At 41.5% G+C, this 16067-nt stretch overlaps 1 protein-coding gene across 1 annotated transcript in view; it reads right to left on the minus strand.

Moving 5' to 3' along the window:
• CCDC85A (coiled-coil domain containing 85A) overlaps positions 1 to 16067 on the minus strand; it is a 341020-nt gene that overhangs the window by 251443 nt on the left and 73510 nt on the right. Inside the window, exon 2 of the mRNA XM_068232421.1 lies at positions 12480 to 13407. Coding sequence (XP_068088522.1) covers positions 12480 to 13407 — 928 coding nt within the window. The remainder of the gene's footprint in view (positions 1 to 12479; positions 13408 to 16067) is intronic.

Below are 16067 nucleotides of genomic sequence, written 5' to 3' on the forward strand. Positions count from 1 at the left end.
ACAGCGGACATACTTAGCTTTTTGCTCTTAATAGTTTGTAGCAGGGCTGGATTTTCCATATGCCACTGTAGGCATATTCTACAGCCACCTTATGTGCAGGAGGTGCCCCCCTCCCCCTTCCTCAGATCACTGACCTCAGGAGCTTACAGTCTAATCCCTGTCTCATATCACTGACCTCTGGCACTTACACCTTAATCCTTGTCTCATGTTACTAAGGATGATATGAGACAGTGATCAGAGTGAAAGACAAGAAGGTTGAGGGTGAGTATATGCACCCTATGGAAAGAAACACAGAGACAACGGGAGCCCAGATGGTGCAGTACGTCACAGACAGTGGCGTAGCTAAGGAGCTGTGGGCCCCGATGCAAGTTTTACAGTGGGGCCCCCCAAACACTCTATACATAACAGTTGATATGGCGCACCAAACCCTGCCTATGGCAACTACAGTGTCAGAGGTGCGAGAAAGGGATGGGGAACCGCTTGTTAATGATTACCACTATTCAAAGTATCTATAGAAGTGATTATTATGAGTACAGGACCAATAGAGAGCTAATACTGTAGTTGAGGAAGGGCCCTACGGGCCCCTCTGGCCCAAGGGCCCCGATGCAGTTGCTACCTCTGCACCCCCTATTGCTACGCCCCTGGTCACAGAGATTGATGAATAAATTAAATGGTGTTGAAATAATACAAAGGTGGGTTGTAGAAGGGCAACCGACCACTGCAGGAAGGTGGAGATGAACAAACCTGACTCCACTTGGGGTACCAGGAGACCTGGCGAAGGTCGATCTCTTGAAAAAACTCTTACATATTGGAAAACTAGGTAGTGTCAGAGACCACCAGTGGTCAGATGTAGGAGCACCCCACGGAAGGGTTGAGATACAGTAAAAAGGGGTAAAGAGGCACCCAAGGTGAATAAAATACGTTAAAAGCAGCAAAAATATAATTAAATGAGGTGGCTTACCTCAATGATAACACACCAATATAGGAATGGGTATTTATTAGTAAAAAAAAGCACAGGCAACGCGGTTTGTGTGAACTCGCCCACTTCCTCAGGCAAATAAAGTGCCACTAAATGCCGGTAGCCGGATTCAAGGCGCCTCTAGACAGTTAGTGACTTAAGGTTAGGGATTAGAGTTCCGAATATTTTACTTGGGGGTGTGGTCTGTGTTTAGGGTGGGACGCTTGTGCCTACAGGCCTCTGAGTTTTGAATCTGGCCCTGGTTTGTTGCATTAATATACTCATCAAGATTTGACATCCATTATCATACCCAACCAGAAGATAAATACATCACCAATATACATGACAATATGAACATCAGCTAATTCAAACTCTTATGAAACTGTATCTACATCACAGCATAAAATCTCACATTTTTGGATATCATTTTCAGCTAGTTCCTAATTCTTATGTTTTACTTCCTGTTCACACTGATAACAGGCTATAAATATTCATTAATGCTGGTTAATTAAGATTCTTATAAAAAATTCATTGTAGAAAATAAAACACCAATAAAATACTGGGTCATATAGCAGAAGCACTAAGCATTAGGTAATGTACTTTTAAATTCATGTATAATGTATGTGCAATTACAAGTAATGGATAGTTTTCTCTCTTTGAAAAGATCTGTAAAAATAGAGTTAAAAATACAGTACAATGTACAGAATAATGTCAAAAAACAGCTTATAGTTAAGTCAGCCAAGGTAATAAGGATGAATCAATAAGAGATAAAGAAAGGTGAAATAAAGAAAGTAGCTTAGCTTATAGAAGCATTGCTATATTTTCAATTTAAAATTATTTGAAGAGACTCTGGCAGCGCATCCCAGCTAACAAAAAGATATCATAATTCAAATAATGTAAATGAAAGGCGTGGTTTAACTTTGGATAACACAATTCACTAATCATGTCATTCTTAAAGGGAACCTTATGCTGGGTACACAGGGTATGATTTTCCGTGTGATAGATGGATCCGATTGATAAAATCCCTCATGTCCGATATTACTCCCGATCGATTCTGCGCTTGATTTCTCATAGAAGTGAATGGAAAAAGATAAGAAAAACCAGCGAAGATAAGAGAATCGAGCGCAGAATCGAGCTGAAAAAACGATTGGGTCGGAAAATCTCACGGAAAATCTTACCGTGTGTACCCAGCATTAACCCCAAAAAAGTTTCACTTACCTGGGGCATCTACCAGCCCCCTGCAGCCATCCTGTGCCCTCGCAGTCACTCAAGCTCCTCCGGTTACCTACCACCAGCTAGTTTCGTTTTTGCCGACTCGAAGTTGGAGGGCCACCACACTTACCTTTGCACATGTTCCCACTGGCGCAGGAAGCTATCGCAGATGTTAACACGTATCTTTTTATGCGTTGCACCTGCAACAGGCTGTGAAGGCTATGAATGCACCTGCAATGCGTAAAAAGATATGTGTTAATGTTCACAATAGCTTCCTGCACCAGTGGGAACGCGTGCAAAGGTATGCTAGGCGCCCCGCCGACACCGAGTCGGCAAAAATGAAACTAGTCGGCGGCAGGGGGACTGGAGCAGCAGTGAGTGACTGTGAGGGCACCGGATGGCTGCAGGGGGCTGGTAGATGCCCCAGGTATGTGAAACTCTTTTTTTTTGGCGGGGGGGGGGGGGTAAGGTTCCCTTTAAGGTGGCCATACACTAATTACACTAATAGAGGTGCCACAGGATCGACTAACAGATAAATCCCTCTCTGATCTAATCTGATCAAAGAGGGATCTAATTTTGCACATACACTGCACACAGGTTTGAATTGATTTCAGCAAGAAATCGGTTTAAAACCCGTGGAGCCGCCGCTTGCCTCGCCGTCCCCAGTCTATTATTGCTGCCACTATGCATTGGTTATCGTCGAATGGAATGCCGCTAGCGCTGTGCTCCCGACCCGCCCACATGCGAGAACATTTTTCCAATGGGACAGATCGACCGGTCAACGTTTGCATTAACGATTTCACAGCAGATTCGATCACAGTGATCGAATCTGCTGTATGTTGATGGGAATTCGAACAATTAATTCAAATGGTGACAGCAGTATTCAAAGTGGACCCCCATACTAATTGACTAAATCCTGCAGCCTTGCTCTAAAAAAAGTTATTTTTATCTGAGAAGCCTTGCCCTTGTCCTGTGAAGCTGTCCTGAAGGCCCTGCATCACTGGACTTCCGGCACCTCAACCTCCTCCCCTCTCTCCTTAAAGAAAAACGCTAAGCTATTCACTGCAGTAAACAAGGCCAGGTCAGGCCCCAGAATTCAGGTGATGCAGGGACTTCAGAGCGGCTTTGCGAGACACGGCTTTTCAGGTAAATATAACCTTTTTTATTGCAAGGCTGCAGGATTTAGTCAAATAGTATGGAGGTCTACTTAAAACTTTTGGGGACCGCGTAATGTAGAGCCTACGCCGCACATGTGGCTGTTCTAGCCTGATGCGGCGTAGGATCTACGCCACCCGCCATTTCTGTTCCCCATGCGTTCGTGCACACCTGAGAGGGGAGATTAAGCTGTCATATGACAGCTCTCATCTCCTTTCAGTGATCAGAAGCCATTGCGTATCGCTTCTCATCACGTGATCACTACAATCGCCGGGGGATCGTAGTACTCATTGTTTAGTGATGCGGCGGTAGGGAGGGAAAGAAGAGGATCCACTCACCTCCCTGGTGCTCCCACGGCGATTGGCGCTCCCCTCCGCTCTGGCCGGCATCCCCGCTCTCTCTGACGTCAGTGCCGGGTCCTGGCTTAATAATGTCATCAAGCCGCGACCCGGAACTGAGTTACAGTACGAGCAGAGATCCCAGCCGAGCGGAGGGGTCCGGTGCGGCTCGTCGCTGGAGCCTGGGAGGTGAGTTAAGTATACTGCCTACAGTGCGGACACCTGGCCACACATGGGACACATAGCCCAGCTAGCCACAGAGGGGATCCGGCTGCTTGACCCCCTCAAATGCCTCACCCCCCCATGAAAAATCGCCTGGTCCTTAAAGGAGTACTATCGATTGAAACGACTTTTTTTTTTAATACTCTATATTAGTGTACACATTACCACTAGTGCTAAGGGCACTTTATTTATTCACCCAGGTCTCTCTCTCACTATCCCTGCTTAAAAATTCATTTCTCACACAGCTCATAGTAGTTTGGGTCACCCTGAGCTGCTTGGTTACTCTGTCACACAGCTCACAAATATATTTCACTGTGTCACTCACAGCATGTAGCAGACATGAGGAGAAATAGGCTGATCTGAGGTGGTAACAGGTAACTAAATGAGCTGGAATATTGCTGGAATATAATTAGCTATACCACAAGTCTGTGTTTACACTCAGACTGGCTGCCTGCTTGAGGCATTCACTCCAGGCTGCATCCACTTTACAAGCTACTGAGAGGGGCAGACCACTGTCTACAATTAGCATTATTAGTATCTTTATCAGTCAAGAGAAGCAAAGATAATAAACACACATTGCTAGAATCTTTAACCCCTTACCACCATATCAACAAGATTCTTTCAGCAAGGTGATAATTAAACTATAAACTGAGGAGTTGATAGCATCTCCCCTTTGCAGAGACATGGGCTAGCCCTCTGGGAGCCTCAGTATTAGATACATTTGTATCCAACACTGACGCCAAAACTGACGGAGGATTTTACAGCTGAGAGGAACAGCTGTGTGAGGAATCAAATTGCTCCTAGTACTTGTCCTAATGTGTGCTACAACATACAGCATTTAAAAATAAATGCATACATCGATAGTATTCCTTAAAGGGGGGTTAGGCAGCCCGTCCCAAAGGGTTAACCATTGTTGGGGTAAAGAGCTACTTTAATTTAGTGAATATATGCCAATGAACACTATATTACAACAATGTGTCTCCTTTTTAATGTCAAGTGTATATACTGATACTGTAAGCTGTGTTCTAAATTTTATCAGTATACAGGAATCAGTGGGTTGAAGGCTTCATAGCCGAAAGCTTACTCCTTTTCTTCTAAGTTAGCCAATACATGGTGTCATCCTGATTCAAAACGTCTTACTTTTACCGATGGCTAACACGGTACAACACTCTACTGCTTACACATGAGCAGTGCCACGAAAGTAATCTCCTTTTTATATATAAGTATCTAGAACCAAAGAAAGTTCAAACGTATCTCCATAGGAATGATAACACATAAAGAGGCACTCAAAAATAATAAAATATTTAAAATATTAAAAATAAAATTCAAGGTAAGTATAGAGACTTACCTAATAAATTAAAAACTGTTTCAAAGGATTTATTGCATTATAAATGACAAGTTTTGCTGGGCAAATATATTGATATGAGCTCTTTACTAGATTCTTATAGCCACTTTTTTTACTGACCCGATGAAGAAGGTTTTGCCCCATGAAATGCTTAATCAAAAGTGCAATCATTTCTTTGGAGCCTACAGTTTGTCATTTATTAGGTAAGTCTCCATACTTATCTTGTATTTTGTTTTAAACCCCAGGTAAGAATGATGATTCAGTATGTAATTGGAGTACTGACACAGGTCAGTATTATTTAAATATATCTCTCCTAACCAACTTATCTTTGGGCTTTGGTTTTCAATCTCTCTGTAGAGATGGATGTGACACCTGGGAACTTAGCGGGGTGGTTAGAATCCCCCAGTTCCAGGAGGATCTGCTCCATTCAAGTATCTTTACCCAGAGGTGTTTTTCCTACTAAAATAAGATAAGAGACCTTATTATTATGTTATACTTTTTCCTCATCTTCATCTATACTAAATGGATGACCAGCTATACATATAAGAACTTTATGTAAAGAACTGTACATTATTATTGTTATGTAAACATCTGTGTTGGTTGATGTTTTGGCTATTATGGCTGTTTATTTTTTTGAAAAACCCCAATAAAAAATTATTGAAACATAAACCCCAGGTAAGTAAAGCTAGATTGTATACTTGAATTGGATATCCTTTAAGAAAGGGCTTGGTTGAGCCAGAAACAGAATGGTAGTTTGTACCATATCCTATACAATAAACCCCCTGCGTCCCTGCGTCCTCTCCTGTCACTGTGTCCGTGCCTTTGCGCTACTGCGCATGTGTAGCACATGGGCGGCCATTGGGACAGGAGTAGGAAGGGGCCAAGGGGGCGTGTGCATGCGGGGTGCACGCATGCACGCTGACATGCGGCGGAGGTGACAAGGGCGGGAGGGGAGGAGGTTGTGAGTGACGCCTAGAGCCCATTATTGTAACGGCTTAGGCCTACTAGTCCTATATAATAAGACCTCTGTGTCTCTGCGTCCTGCTGTGTTTGTGCTTCCAGACCAGACAGTTTGCTGTCTGTGAACCTCATTGCATGGTGGGAAATAACAGCTTTTTCCAACTGCCAAGCAAGCACCATCTCCCTGTGTGCATATACTTCAGACAGCGGTGGGGGACGGGCGAGCAGGACGCGTCTGTGTGCTCATTGCAGGGGAGGGGGTTTTTCGGACGTGGCCTATCACCCATTTTTAACAGGCGTGCCTTTTTATTAGTTGTCTTATAAGATGCATTTGGACTTCTTGGTTCTTTGCACTTACATATAGGAAGAGGTTGATTGAGACACCGTTTGTGCAGAGAAAGGCGCTCACTGGCATATATTAAATAAAGAGTCCTGATTTTCACTTACAGCTCATCCTGTTTATTCCTAAATCCTTGTGTTGAGGGTACTTAAGATAAATTGTGTCAGATCTTGTTGCTCAGATATAGCTTACTTCTCCCTATTCTAATTGTTTGCAAGTACTCTTATAGGCTTCCTCCTAACAGAACTGACAAGAAAAAACAAATTATGTTTGAACTTATAATTACAAGCTGGTGAGGTTAAGAATCATGCTAAACCTAGAAGATTTTAACAACTCGTAGATAAGTGTAGAGGGGTTTGTTTTGAAAAGAGCATGGGAAATTAAAAAATTGCTTTTTTTTGTTTTGCATTTTGTTTTGTTTTTACCTCTTCCAGGTGCAGGTAGTTGATATCTATGCCCTGTTTCTGGCCTGCGATTCCTGCCAGGGCATAGATTTTAACTACTCTCACCGCATGGTCCCACCATTCAAGCCATTTACATAGTTCTGCCACCACTGTAACCTGCTCATTTAGCTGTCAAACACACAACTAAGCTCCGTGCGCTGGTCAGGATCTGTTTTCATTGGCTCCCGACCCTGTGATCACTGTGAGCCAATTACAGTGATCAGAACTCGGCTTTTAAAGAAAAAAAAAAAGTATCTGGGCCTTAAGGGGCCAGAGACATCTGGTAAGCAAGAGGTGAAACAGAATGGCCTTGATTCACAAAGCCGTGATAAACCTTTACTAGTATGCAAACCTGTACGCGCCCTAACCCGCTAAGTTTATCACGGCCGCGATAGCATTTATCATGGCTTTGTGAATCGAGGCCAATATGTGTTTTTGTTTTAATGCAATTTGTACCATTATGTGTGAAAAACATCCTGAATAGTGATGAGTGAAAATACTGATATTCTTTTCACATTCATTTTTCTCAAAAATAATGTACACTTCGACTGAGCAAAAATGCCTTCAAAAATCATTTTGTAATACATTTGTGATTTTTTTTTATGGGGGGTTTGCTGTTTTCTGTAATACATTTGGGATTTTTCAAATTTTTTGTGTTTTGGTTTTTTTTGTTTTTTTTAGTGGTTTTTTTGCTTGACAATTTGCAGTTTTTCCCTATTTTTGTAAATGTATTTTCTTTGACGAATACAATGTATTTTCACTTATATATTTTTTAAATCAAAAATAGCATTTTCCATGCAAAAATGAGTTTTGGCAAAAATTTGCAAGCAACCACTGATCCTGAATCACTTTGCTGTTCAGTGAGGACTTCTTTTCTCTCTTGGGCAATCTGAGAAGGATGTTTCTAGATACAGGCCAACTAGGCAAAGGCCTGGAGCACTATTTAATGTCCAGGGTTTGATATTATAAAACAATACAGATGTGAGCAGTGTAGCAGTTTATGGGTGCCACCGGCCACTGTGTTATTGCCTGCACATGTGTGTGGACAGTGGTGGATCATGTCTCAGATCACGCGGTAAGCATTCTGTGTCACCCCTGAACCAAATTCCATTGGAAGCAAGAAAGGGACACAACCATCTGCAACCATCCTAATTGCTGCTTGCAGTGGCATAGCTAAGAAGCTGTGGGCCCCGGTGCAAGTTTTACATGGACCCCCCCAAGTGCTATATACATAACTTATATGGTATACCAAAACCAATCGAGGACAACCACAGTGTTAGAGGTGCAAAAAGGGGATGGGGAGCAGTATGTTAGTGATCACTACTATTCAAAGCATCTATAGAAGTAAATATTATCAGCACAGGACCAATAAAGAGCTAATACTGTGGTATTTAAATGGCTACAACATCTTTCAAGGCACTGCTGCAGTAATTTGGGTGCAGCATTATAAAATGAAAAAAAAAATGTAATATCGGCAAATTTCATGGTGGGGGGGCCAGTTAGGTATAGGCATCAGTAGAGGGATAGCTTGTGAGAGAATAGGGTTAGATTAGGGATTAGTAAAATATCTGTAAAAATTACCAATATTCTACTATAGGAATTAGGCAGTGACAATAGTGGAACATCAGTAATTTACCAAATATTCCACGGGAGCTAGGGTTAGGCATAGAAAAGGGGGCTCAGGCATAAGTAGGGGGGATTAGGGTTATATGTAGGTGAGGGAGGGTTAGGGTTAGGCGTAGGCTGGATAGTGTAATGGTTAAGGGCTCTGCCTCTGACACAGGAGATCAGGGTTCGAATCTCGGCTCTGTCTGTTCAGTAAGCCAGTACCTATTCAGTAGGAGACCTTAGGCAAGTCTCCTTAACACTGCAACTGCCTATAGAGCACGTCCTAGTGGCTGCAGCTCTGGCGCTTTGAGTCCGCCAGGAGAAAAGCACTATAGAAGTGTTTGTCTTTGTAGGTAAGAGAGGGCTGATGTGAGAGTTAGGCTAGAGTTAAGCCATAATAGACTGTAGGGAAAATGTACCGATATTTGAATAACTGTAAAAGTAAATAGTAGAATATCTGTAAATTTACTGATATTCTACTAACCGGTAAACCACACCCGTCTTTTTTAAATGTATGCCTCTCACCCAGATGAATGAGTAAATGAGTCTTCTGAAAAGCTCTTCCTCATTCATCAGTGGCTTATCACATTGAATAAGATGCAGCGCTCCTCTGTGATTGCATCTGATATAACTCTCACCTGCAAATAGTGAGGACCTATGGACTGATATCAGGCATAATTCAATCCCTGGAATTGCATCCTTTGCAAATCTTAATTACCACACAGGTTTGCCTGTGTTGTTCACTTCAAACACCCAACCAACCAGATCCTGCATAATGTATCTTATAAATGTCAACATAAACAAGACCAAAATGTTTCCTGTAGCCCAACTGCATCAGAGTGAAAATTGTGAATCACAACTATTGTACATCGGCACCTGATGTACTCGTTTTGTATAGTGGAGAAAAGCGGGAAACCTAAACGATGCAGCAAACCTGGACTGGATGTACCAGAAAATGTCTTTCAGGTGACTCACATTCACAACCGCCACCCAGGTCACATGAGAACACAGTAAGGATTGCTGAGAGGTTAGTGAATTAGTAAATCAGTAAAATCTTGAAATAGAAATGTTTCCTCTTTTGGTGTGTCTAAAATACTGCAGTCACATGACTACTAGTTCACTAATCTTTTAAAAATTATCACACTTTGATATAACTCAATTGATGGCTGCAAAACTTTTAAAGGAACCAGGGGAAGAATATTTTTAAAATGAATCTCCCCATAATGGAGGTTCATAATGCATTGAGCTCCGTGGAAATTCAGGAGTTCCGACGCTGGAAAAGAAGGATGGAAAGGGACTAGGGAAGGCTTTGGAAGATCCAGATTCTCTCTCCCAAGGTAAGTATCTAAATTGTTGAGTTAACCATCTCACTTTAAATGGACTCCGAGCTCTACTAAAAATAAAAAGTTTCACTTACCTTGGGCCTCCTCCAGCCCACCATAGGCGGCGAGGTTCCCCAGCGTCCTCCTGGCTCCTCTCTGTGTGCTTCCGCAGGCCCCCTGTTACCAGGCCGGCTCTTCCTGGTTAATGTGCAAACATCTCCGTTTTTGCATCCACGGACTACATCTCCAACCATGAATCACAGAGCGCCCACGTGCACCTCACCACCAGGAAGCTGACAATTTGTCAGCTGCAGTCTCTCCCTGCAGAACATAGTGGATCTTGTATGTCCTGGGGGTCAGAGGGGCAGCACCCATAGGTAAGTAGAGGTGCTCCCCTCAACCCTTGCTTCTCCAACATGACACTCCATTATGAACCTTCCTTGTGGGGACGTTCCCGGTGTTCAGTTCCCTTTAACACCTAATAGCAGATTTAAGTAAAAAATCCAGTCTAGATATTCTGAATTACTCAAAGTGCCCACTGACTATACAATCATGATTGTCCAGTTTTACCAAATTCCTATAACTGAAGGGTAAACTGACAGAGAGTATAGTTTAAGCAGTCACTAATATTATATTCAGTAGATATGGGAAGACTGGACAATCAAGTGTGCATGGTCAGTCCCCACCACATTTTCTCCATTTTTCTCCAACCTAAATGAATCAGGACCATGATGTACCAAGCATAAAAGTGGCATATTATCACTAGGCAATACACGGTAACACAAAATAAGTGCCGTTAATCCAAACAAATAAATGCAACATAAAAAAATTAAATTATAACTAAAGCATTTTCCCAAAGGCCAAAGATCTATTTGAACATAATAATTATCACACAATAAGCTTTCAGTAGATTTCCATTAAACACATCAGTAGACTGTATTGCTATCATCTTGCACACAGCAATACCTTTATACCTTTAATACAGGTACTCCAATATACATACACATTACAGCTATCCCTGTTTCCATTACTGAATATTGTTAACAACCAAACAAAACACAGGCTGGAAAAGATTATAGCTATTCTAGTTTCATTTAGCAAACCCTACATACTCCCAACAAAAGCACCCTGAAAACGATTATACTAATCTTGTCGCATTTAGCAAACACTGCGCATACCCAACAAAGGCATATAGAAAGCTATGACAACACGACTGCCAACTTTAAAAATACTTTAAACAACATCAAGTAAAGAAATCAAGCATTCTATCTTCAATGATTCCTTTTTTATAGCAGCGTGAAAATACTTTTTTGCTCAAAATATTAAGCTAAATATTTTACAATAGCCTGTAAAATAAAAACTTAAAGTAACCCTAAAGGGAAAAAAACATCCCCATTTGGGTACTTACCAATGGAGAGAGAAGCATCTGGATCCTGCAGAGGCTACCCCATCGCCCTCCTCACCATTTCAGCGATGGAACCCCTGCATGCTCATTGACAAGGTCTTATTGACAGAGCCTGCCAGCACTGCTCATGTTTGCGCACTAGAATGGAGCCGAACGGGTTCAGCTTTTTTCCACCATGCCTGAGCAGCCGCTCCGTGCTACTGCGCAGTGCAGTTGAGCTCCGTGGAAATTCAGGAGTCCCGACGCTGGAAAAGAAGGATGGAAAGGGACTAGGGAAGGCTCTGGAAGATCCAGATTCTCTCTCCCAAGGTAAGTATCTATTGTTGAGTTAACCATCTTATTTTAAAGGGACTCCGAGCTCTACTAAAAATAAAAAGTTTCACTTACTTTGGGCCTCCTCCAGCCCACCGTAGGTGGCGAGGTCCCCCGGCGTCCTCCTGGCTCCTCTCCGTGTGCTTCCGCCGCCCCCCCTGTTGCCGGCAACAACTGGCTCTTCCTGGTTAATGACGCACACACCATCACGCCGGCTGCTTGGTGTCATCACGGTGGCCAGCGTGACAGGCCTGCACATGTACGGAAAACCGGCGCATGCACAGACCTGTCACGCCGGCCGCCGTGATGACGCGAAGCGGGCGGTGTGATGACGTGTGCATCATTAACCAGGGAGAGCCGGCCCGGGTGTCACCGGTAACGGGGGGACAGTGGACGCACACGGAGAGGAGCCAGGAGGACGCCGGAGGACCTCGCTGCTTATGGTGGGCTGGAGGAGGCCTAAGGCAAGTGAAACTTTTTATTTTATGTAGAGGTCAGAATCCCTTTAAATCTAACTTTAAACAAAAAAAAAATATTGCATAAGTCACTATTATTTTACTAGCGTCCAGGAATAGCTAGAAATCTCCAAGACCTAACAAACCAATTTTTTAAAACATGTCCTGATACTCTTACGGATTCTGTGGCACAAGGCAAACATTATTTCCCATGTTTAGTTTTAGTTATATTAAACTAGCAAAGTACATGAAATACTGATACTGACTGACTACCGTCAATATACAGATGGTATTAGGCTAAAACATGCATTCATGATGTCTGTACTACATTTATCCTGGTTCTTCAACACATGCAGAAAACTCCACTTAAGCAAATGGGGAATTCAGTAGGCTTGTCCACCCACCATTCATTCCATTGTACACACTTCTGTGATGAGATGACATTTCATCTGCTACTTGTCTCCTTAAGGTGCTTTCCCTGCTGCTCGCACTCAAAAGTTTGAGATGTTCTGGGCTACCTCCAAAATGTTGTCTGAGATGCTCAGGGCTACTACCCCTTGCTTTTTGAAGATGTTCTGGGTTTCCACTTAATGTATGTTTTTGAAGAAGCTCTGGGCTGCCACTGCTGAGCTTTTGGTATTCTGGACTACCACCAGACCTATGCTTTTTAAAATGTTCAGGGCTACTACTTAATATCTGCTTTTGTAGTTTTTCTGGGCTACTACAAGTGTGCCTTTGTTGCTCTGGACTACTTTTACCCACACTTTTGTGATGTTCGGGACTTGCATTTTTCACATGTTTCTGATGGTCAGGACTTGCTGAAATCCTAGGCTTTTGAAGATGTTCCGGGCTGCCACTTCCATGTTTCTGGTGTTCAGGACTTCCTTCACCTCTGCTTTTTTGGAGGTGTTCAGGACTGTTAGTAGAGTTTGGTTTATGATGATCTGGACTATCGGTGCTTCCTGCACTGGAGGTGCTACTTCCGTCACCAACGTCTCGTAGAAAAGTACTGGTTGTAGCATTCAACTGACAGAGGCTATTTTGACTGTCAATGGAAGTCCGACTACCCGCTACTCCAATTTTCTCTTCATCTAACAAACAACAAAGTTCTTTTAGGTCTACGTTTTCCTTCACCACCTCTTCTTGTCGTACTTCCAGCTCCTTCAGTTTCTGTAAATACAAAGTAACCTCTTTCTGCATGATGCCTGAAGTAAATCTTCCCAATCTCTGCCATTCCCTGGAAATCCGTTTTCCTTTCTGCCTGTCATCATCCAAGAAACAACATAGGTCTCTAAGTTCTTGATTGTCTTCCTGCAGCTTCTTATTTACATCCTTAAAGAACAAAAGAGTCTGAGTTAGAAAATGATCAAAGTGGAAATTAAAACCATACATTTTTAATGTCTGTAAACGGTTCACCTAAAAGCTGCCAAGTGGCTTGTGCAGTTGCAATAATCATAATGTGCCAACCCCAATGTGATTGATTCTGAATCACTTGCAGTACATCTGATATAATGCATCATAACTTCAACATGATGGAGAGCAAATCATAAAGCTGAAATTAAACCTATTTAAAAGCTGTCATCTACATTACAGAAACATTTTTCACAGAAATGTCTACATTTCTCCAAATGAGGTCTAACGTTGTATTTACCCACCAGCCTTTTCTGCTGCCAATTTGTCTATCTAACTATCTATCTATTGGCTGCCTGTCTGTCTGCCTGTCTAGCTATCTATCTAGTGTATTTGCTAAATAACATTAAAGTTTAAATGTGCAATTTGTGTAACTTATGTTATAGACACAACGGCCCATATGCAATTACGGTATCGGTAACTTTTTATCCTGAATTATCTCCGAGGAAATAATTTTCTCATTCTCTTTAACATAACTTTTTATCATTTGCAATTGAAAAAGTATCTAAATGCTGGTGAAAAAGTGCTATATTTTGAGTATGCTCTTGCTTGCTGGTGGTTTAAAGGGCATTTTATGACAAGAGCTGATGTGCAATTAACTTTTTCTCCTGAGTTTTATCCTAGGTGATATTTTAAAACTTGTCAATAAAATGTTTTTTTAGCCTACTAGAAAGCAAGAAAATACTCAAAATAATTTTGGTAGTACTTTTTCATCAACTTTTCAGTACTTTTTAAGTTGAAAAGTGCTGGAAAGTTATTTTAAATAAAAGATGAAAAATGATCTTCTAGGAGAAAACTCAGGAGAAAAAAGAAATTGAATATAGGCCTTGTTTGGGTAACATGCATTATGCAAATACCTTATATAACTTGTCTAATGCACAGTATGTTTATTGTAACAGAGTTTGTTACTTTCTTAATTTCTTGCCTACTATCCATTAAAATGTGCACTGTTTGAACATGTAAATTATAATGTTGCAATTAATAGCTGCATGTGTTGTGTTTATTGTTGGGATTTGTTTGTGTTTGTACTATTTTGCAAAGTTTTGTATCACTTATATGGGCATCATCATGAATATAAAGTACTTTTAGCACAATTTAAATAAGGCATTTTTGCACTCACTACCATAGTGAGTAGGTATTAAGAATTGTTATGTTCCATTCATTTTTCTTACCATTGCTCCTCCTAATACTGTGCAGGGTTTGGGGTGATATTATGTAGCTGTTGATGTAGACTAGTTTGTGCCAGTAAATTTTATGCTGTTTAGTGAATATGCTTCTATCTATTTATTTATTTATTGTATTTATAAAGCGCCAACATATTACGCAGCGCTGGACAATAAATAAATCTATTTATCTATCTATGCATCTATCTATCCCGCTATATATTTATACATCCATTCATCTATATCTATCCTTGAGATTTTATAGGTAAAACATCAGTATACCCGAATAAGGCAAACAGTAATGTACAAAGTACAGTAAACCACAGGAACCAAGAAGTATTGAAGAATACTGGAATATGATAGAGTATTGCATAATATATTCAAAATGTTGTTTTTTGTTTTGTTTTTTTATTAAAGCCTTAGATAAAGAGATGGTTACATTTGATCCTTTATTTGTTTGAGCTACTGTGTTTTCTGTTTCAAAATGTTTGTTTCAATTTTTTAAAGACATAAAGGCTCACATAACAATGTTGCAAGAGAACTGCGTATCCTAAAAGTGATAGTCACAATTGCATACTAGTAATTAATTGGACCCCTCGTTATATTTGCATTGTGATTGCTTCTTGTCAAGAACAAAAAGGCAGTAGGTGAGGTATTTGGCTTGAGTTACTGTGTTTTAAGTGGGTTAACAAGAGGACTTGAAAATTACTGCTAATGATGTGCTTTTAAAGGAACACTATCAAACCAAGTGTTCTAAAATGGCAATGTACCAATAATGTCTAAGTAGCTGTGTAAACATTTTCCTACTTTTCATGTTAAATATCAGAGACAAAAGCTTTACTTCATTGTGTGCAGTATTTAGTTCAGTTGGAATGTTTCATTTGCAAAGGTTTGTTTTTATATTACATTGTTCTTTGCATGTTAGAAAAAACCGAGATGAACTCACCTGGGGCTTCCCTCAGCCCCCTGCAGATGATCGGTGCCCTCGCAGCCCTGCTCCGATGGCCGTAATAGCAGCATAGGGGGCGATATACAGGCTGGGAACGCGAACAATCACTAGCATTCCCATGCCTGTCGGCCAGTGACAGCCAAACCGGAAGTGTTCGCCGGCGGGTCCTGGGCCATCAGAGCGGGGCTGCGAGAGCACCGATCGCCTGCAAGGGGCTGAGGGAAGCCCCAGGTGAGTTCATCTCGGGTTTTTTTGTGACTTTAGGTTCACTTTAAAGGGCAAAACACGTGGTCATCGTCAAATACATACATGCATAGGATAAAAGCATTCAATGGAAACTTTTGATCTTTGTAAAGCTATGCATCTTTGCTCATACAAGTTAACAAAGCACACCTATGTTAAATCCCTAGATCAGGACCAAGAAGTTGTCAAAACTCAGTTAAAATTATACAGTCTATGACTAGCATAGT

This window comes from Hyperolius riggenbachi, chromosome 4 (genome assembly GCF_040937935.1).
Source record: "Hyperolius riggenbachi isolate aHypRig1 chromosome 4, aHypRig1.pri, whole genome shotgun sequence".
NCBI classification, from domain to species: domain Eukaryota; kingdom Metazoa; phylum Chordata; class Amphibia; order Anura; family Hyperoliidae; genus Hyperolius; species Hyperolius riggenbachi.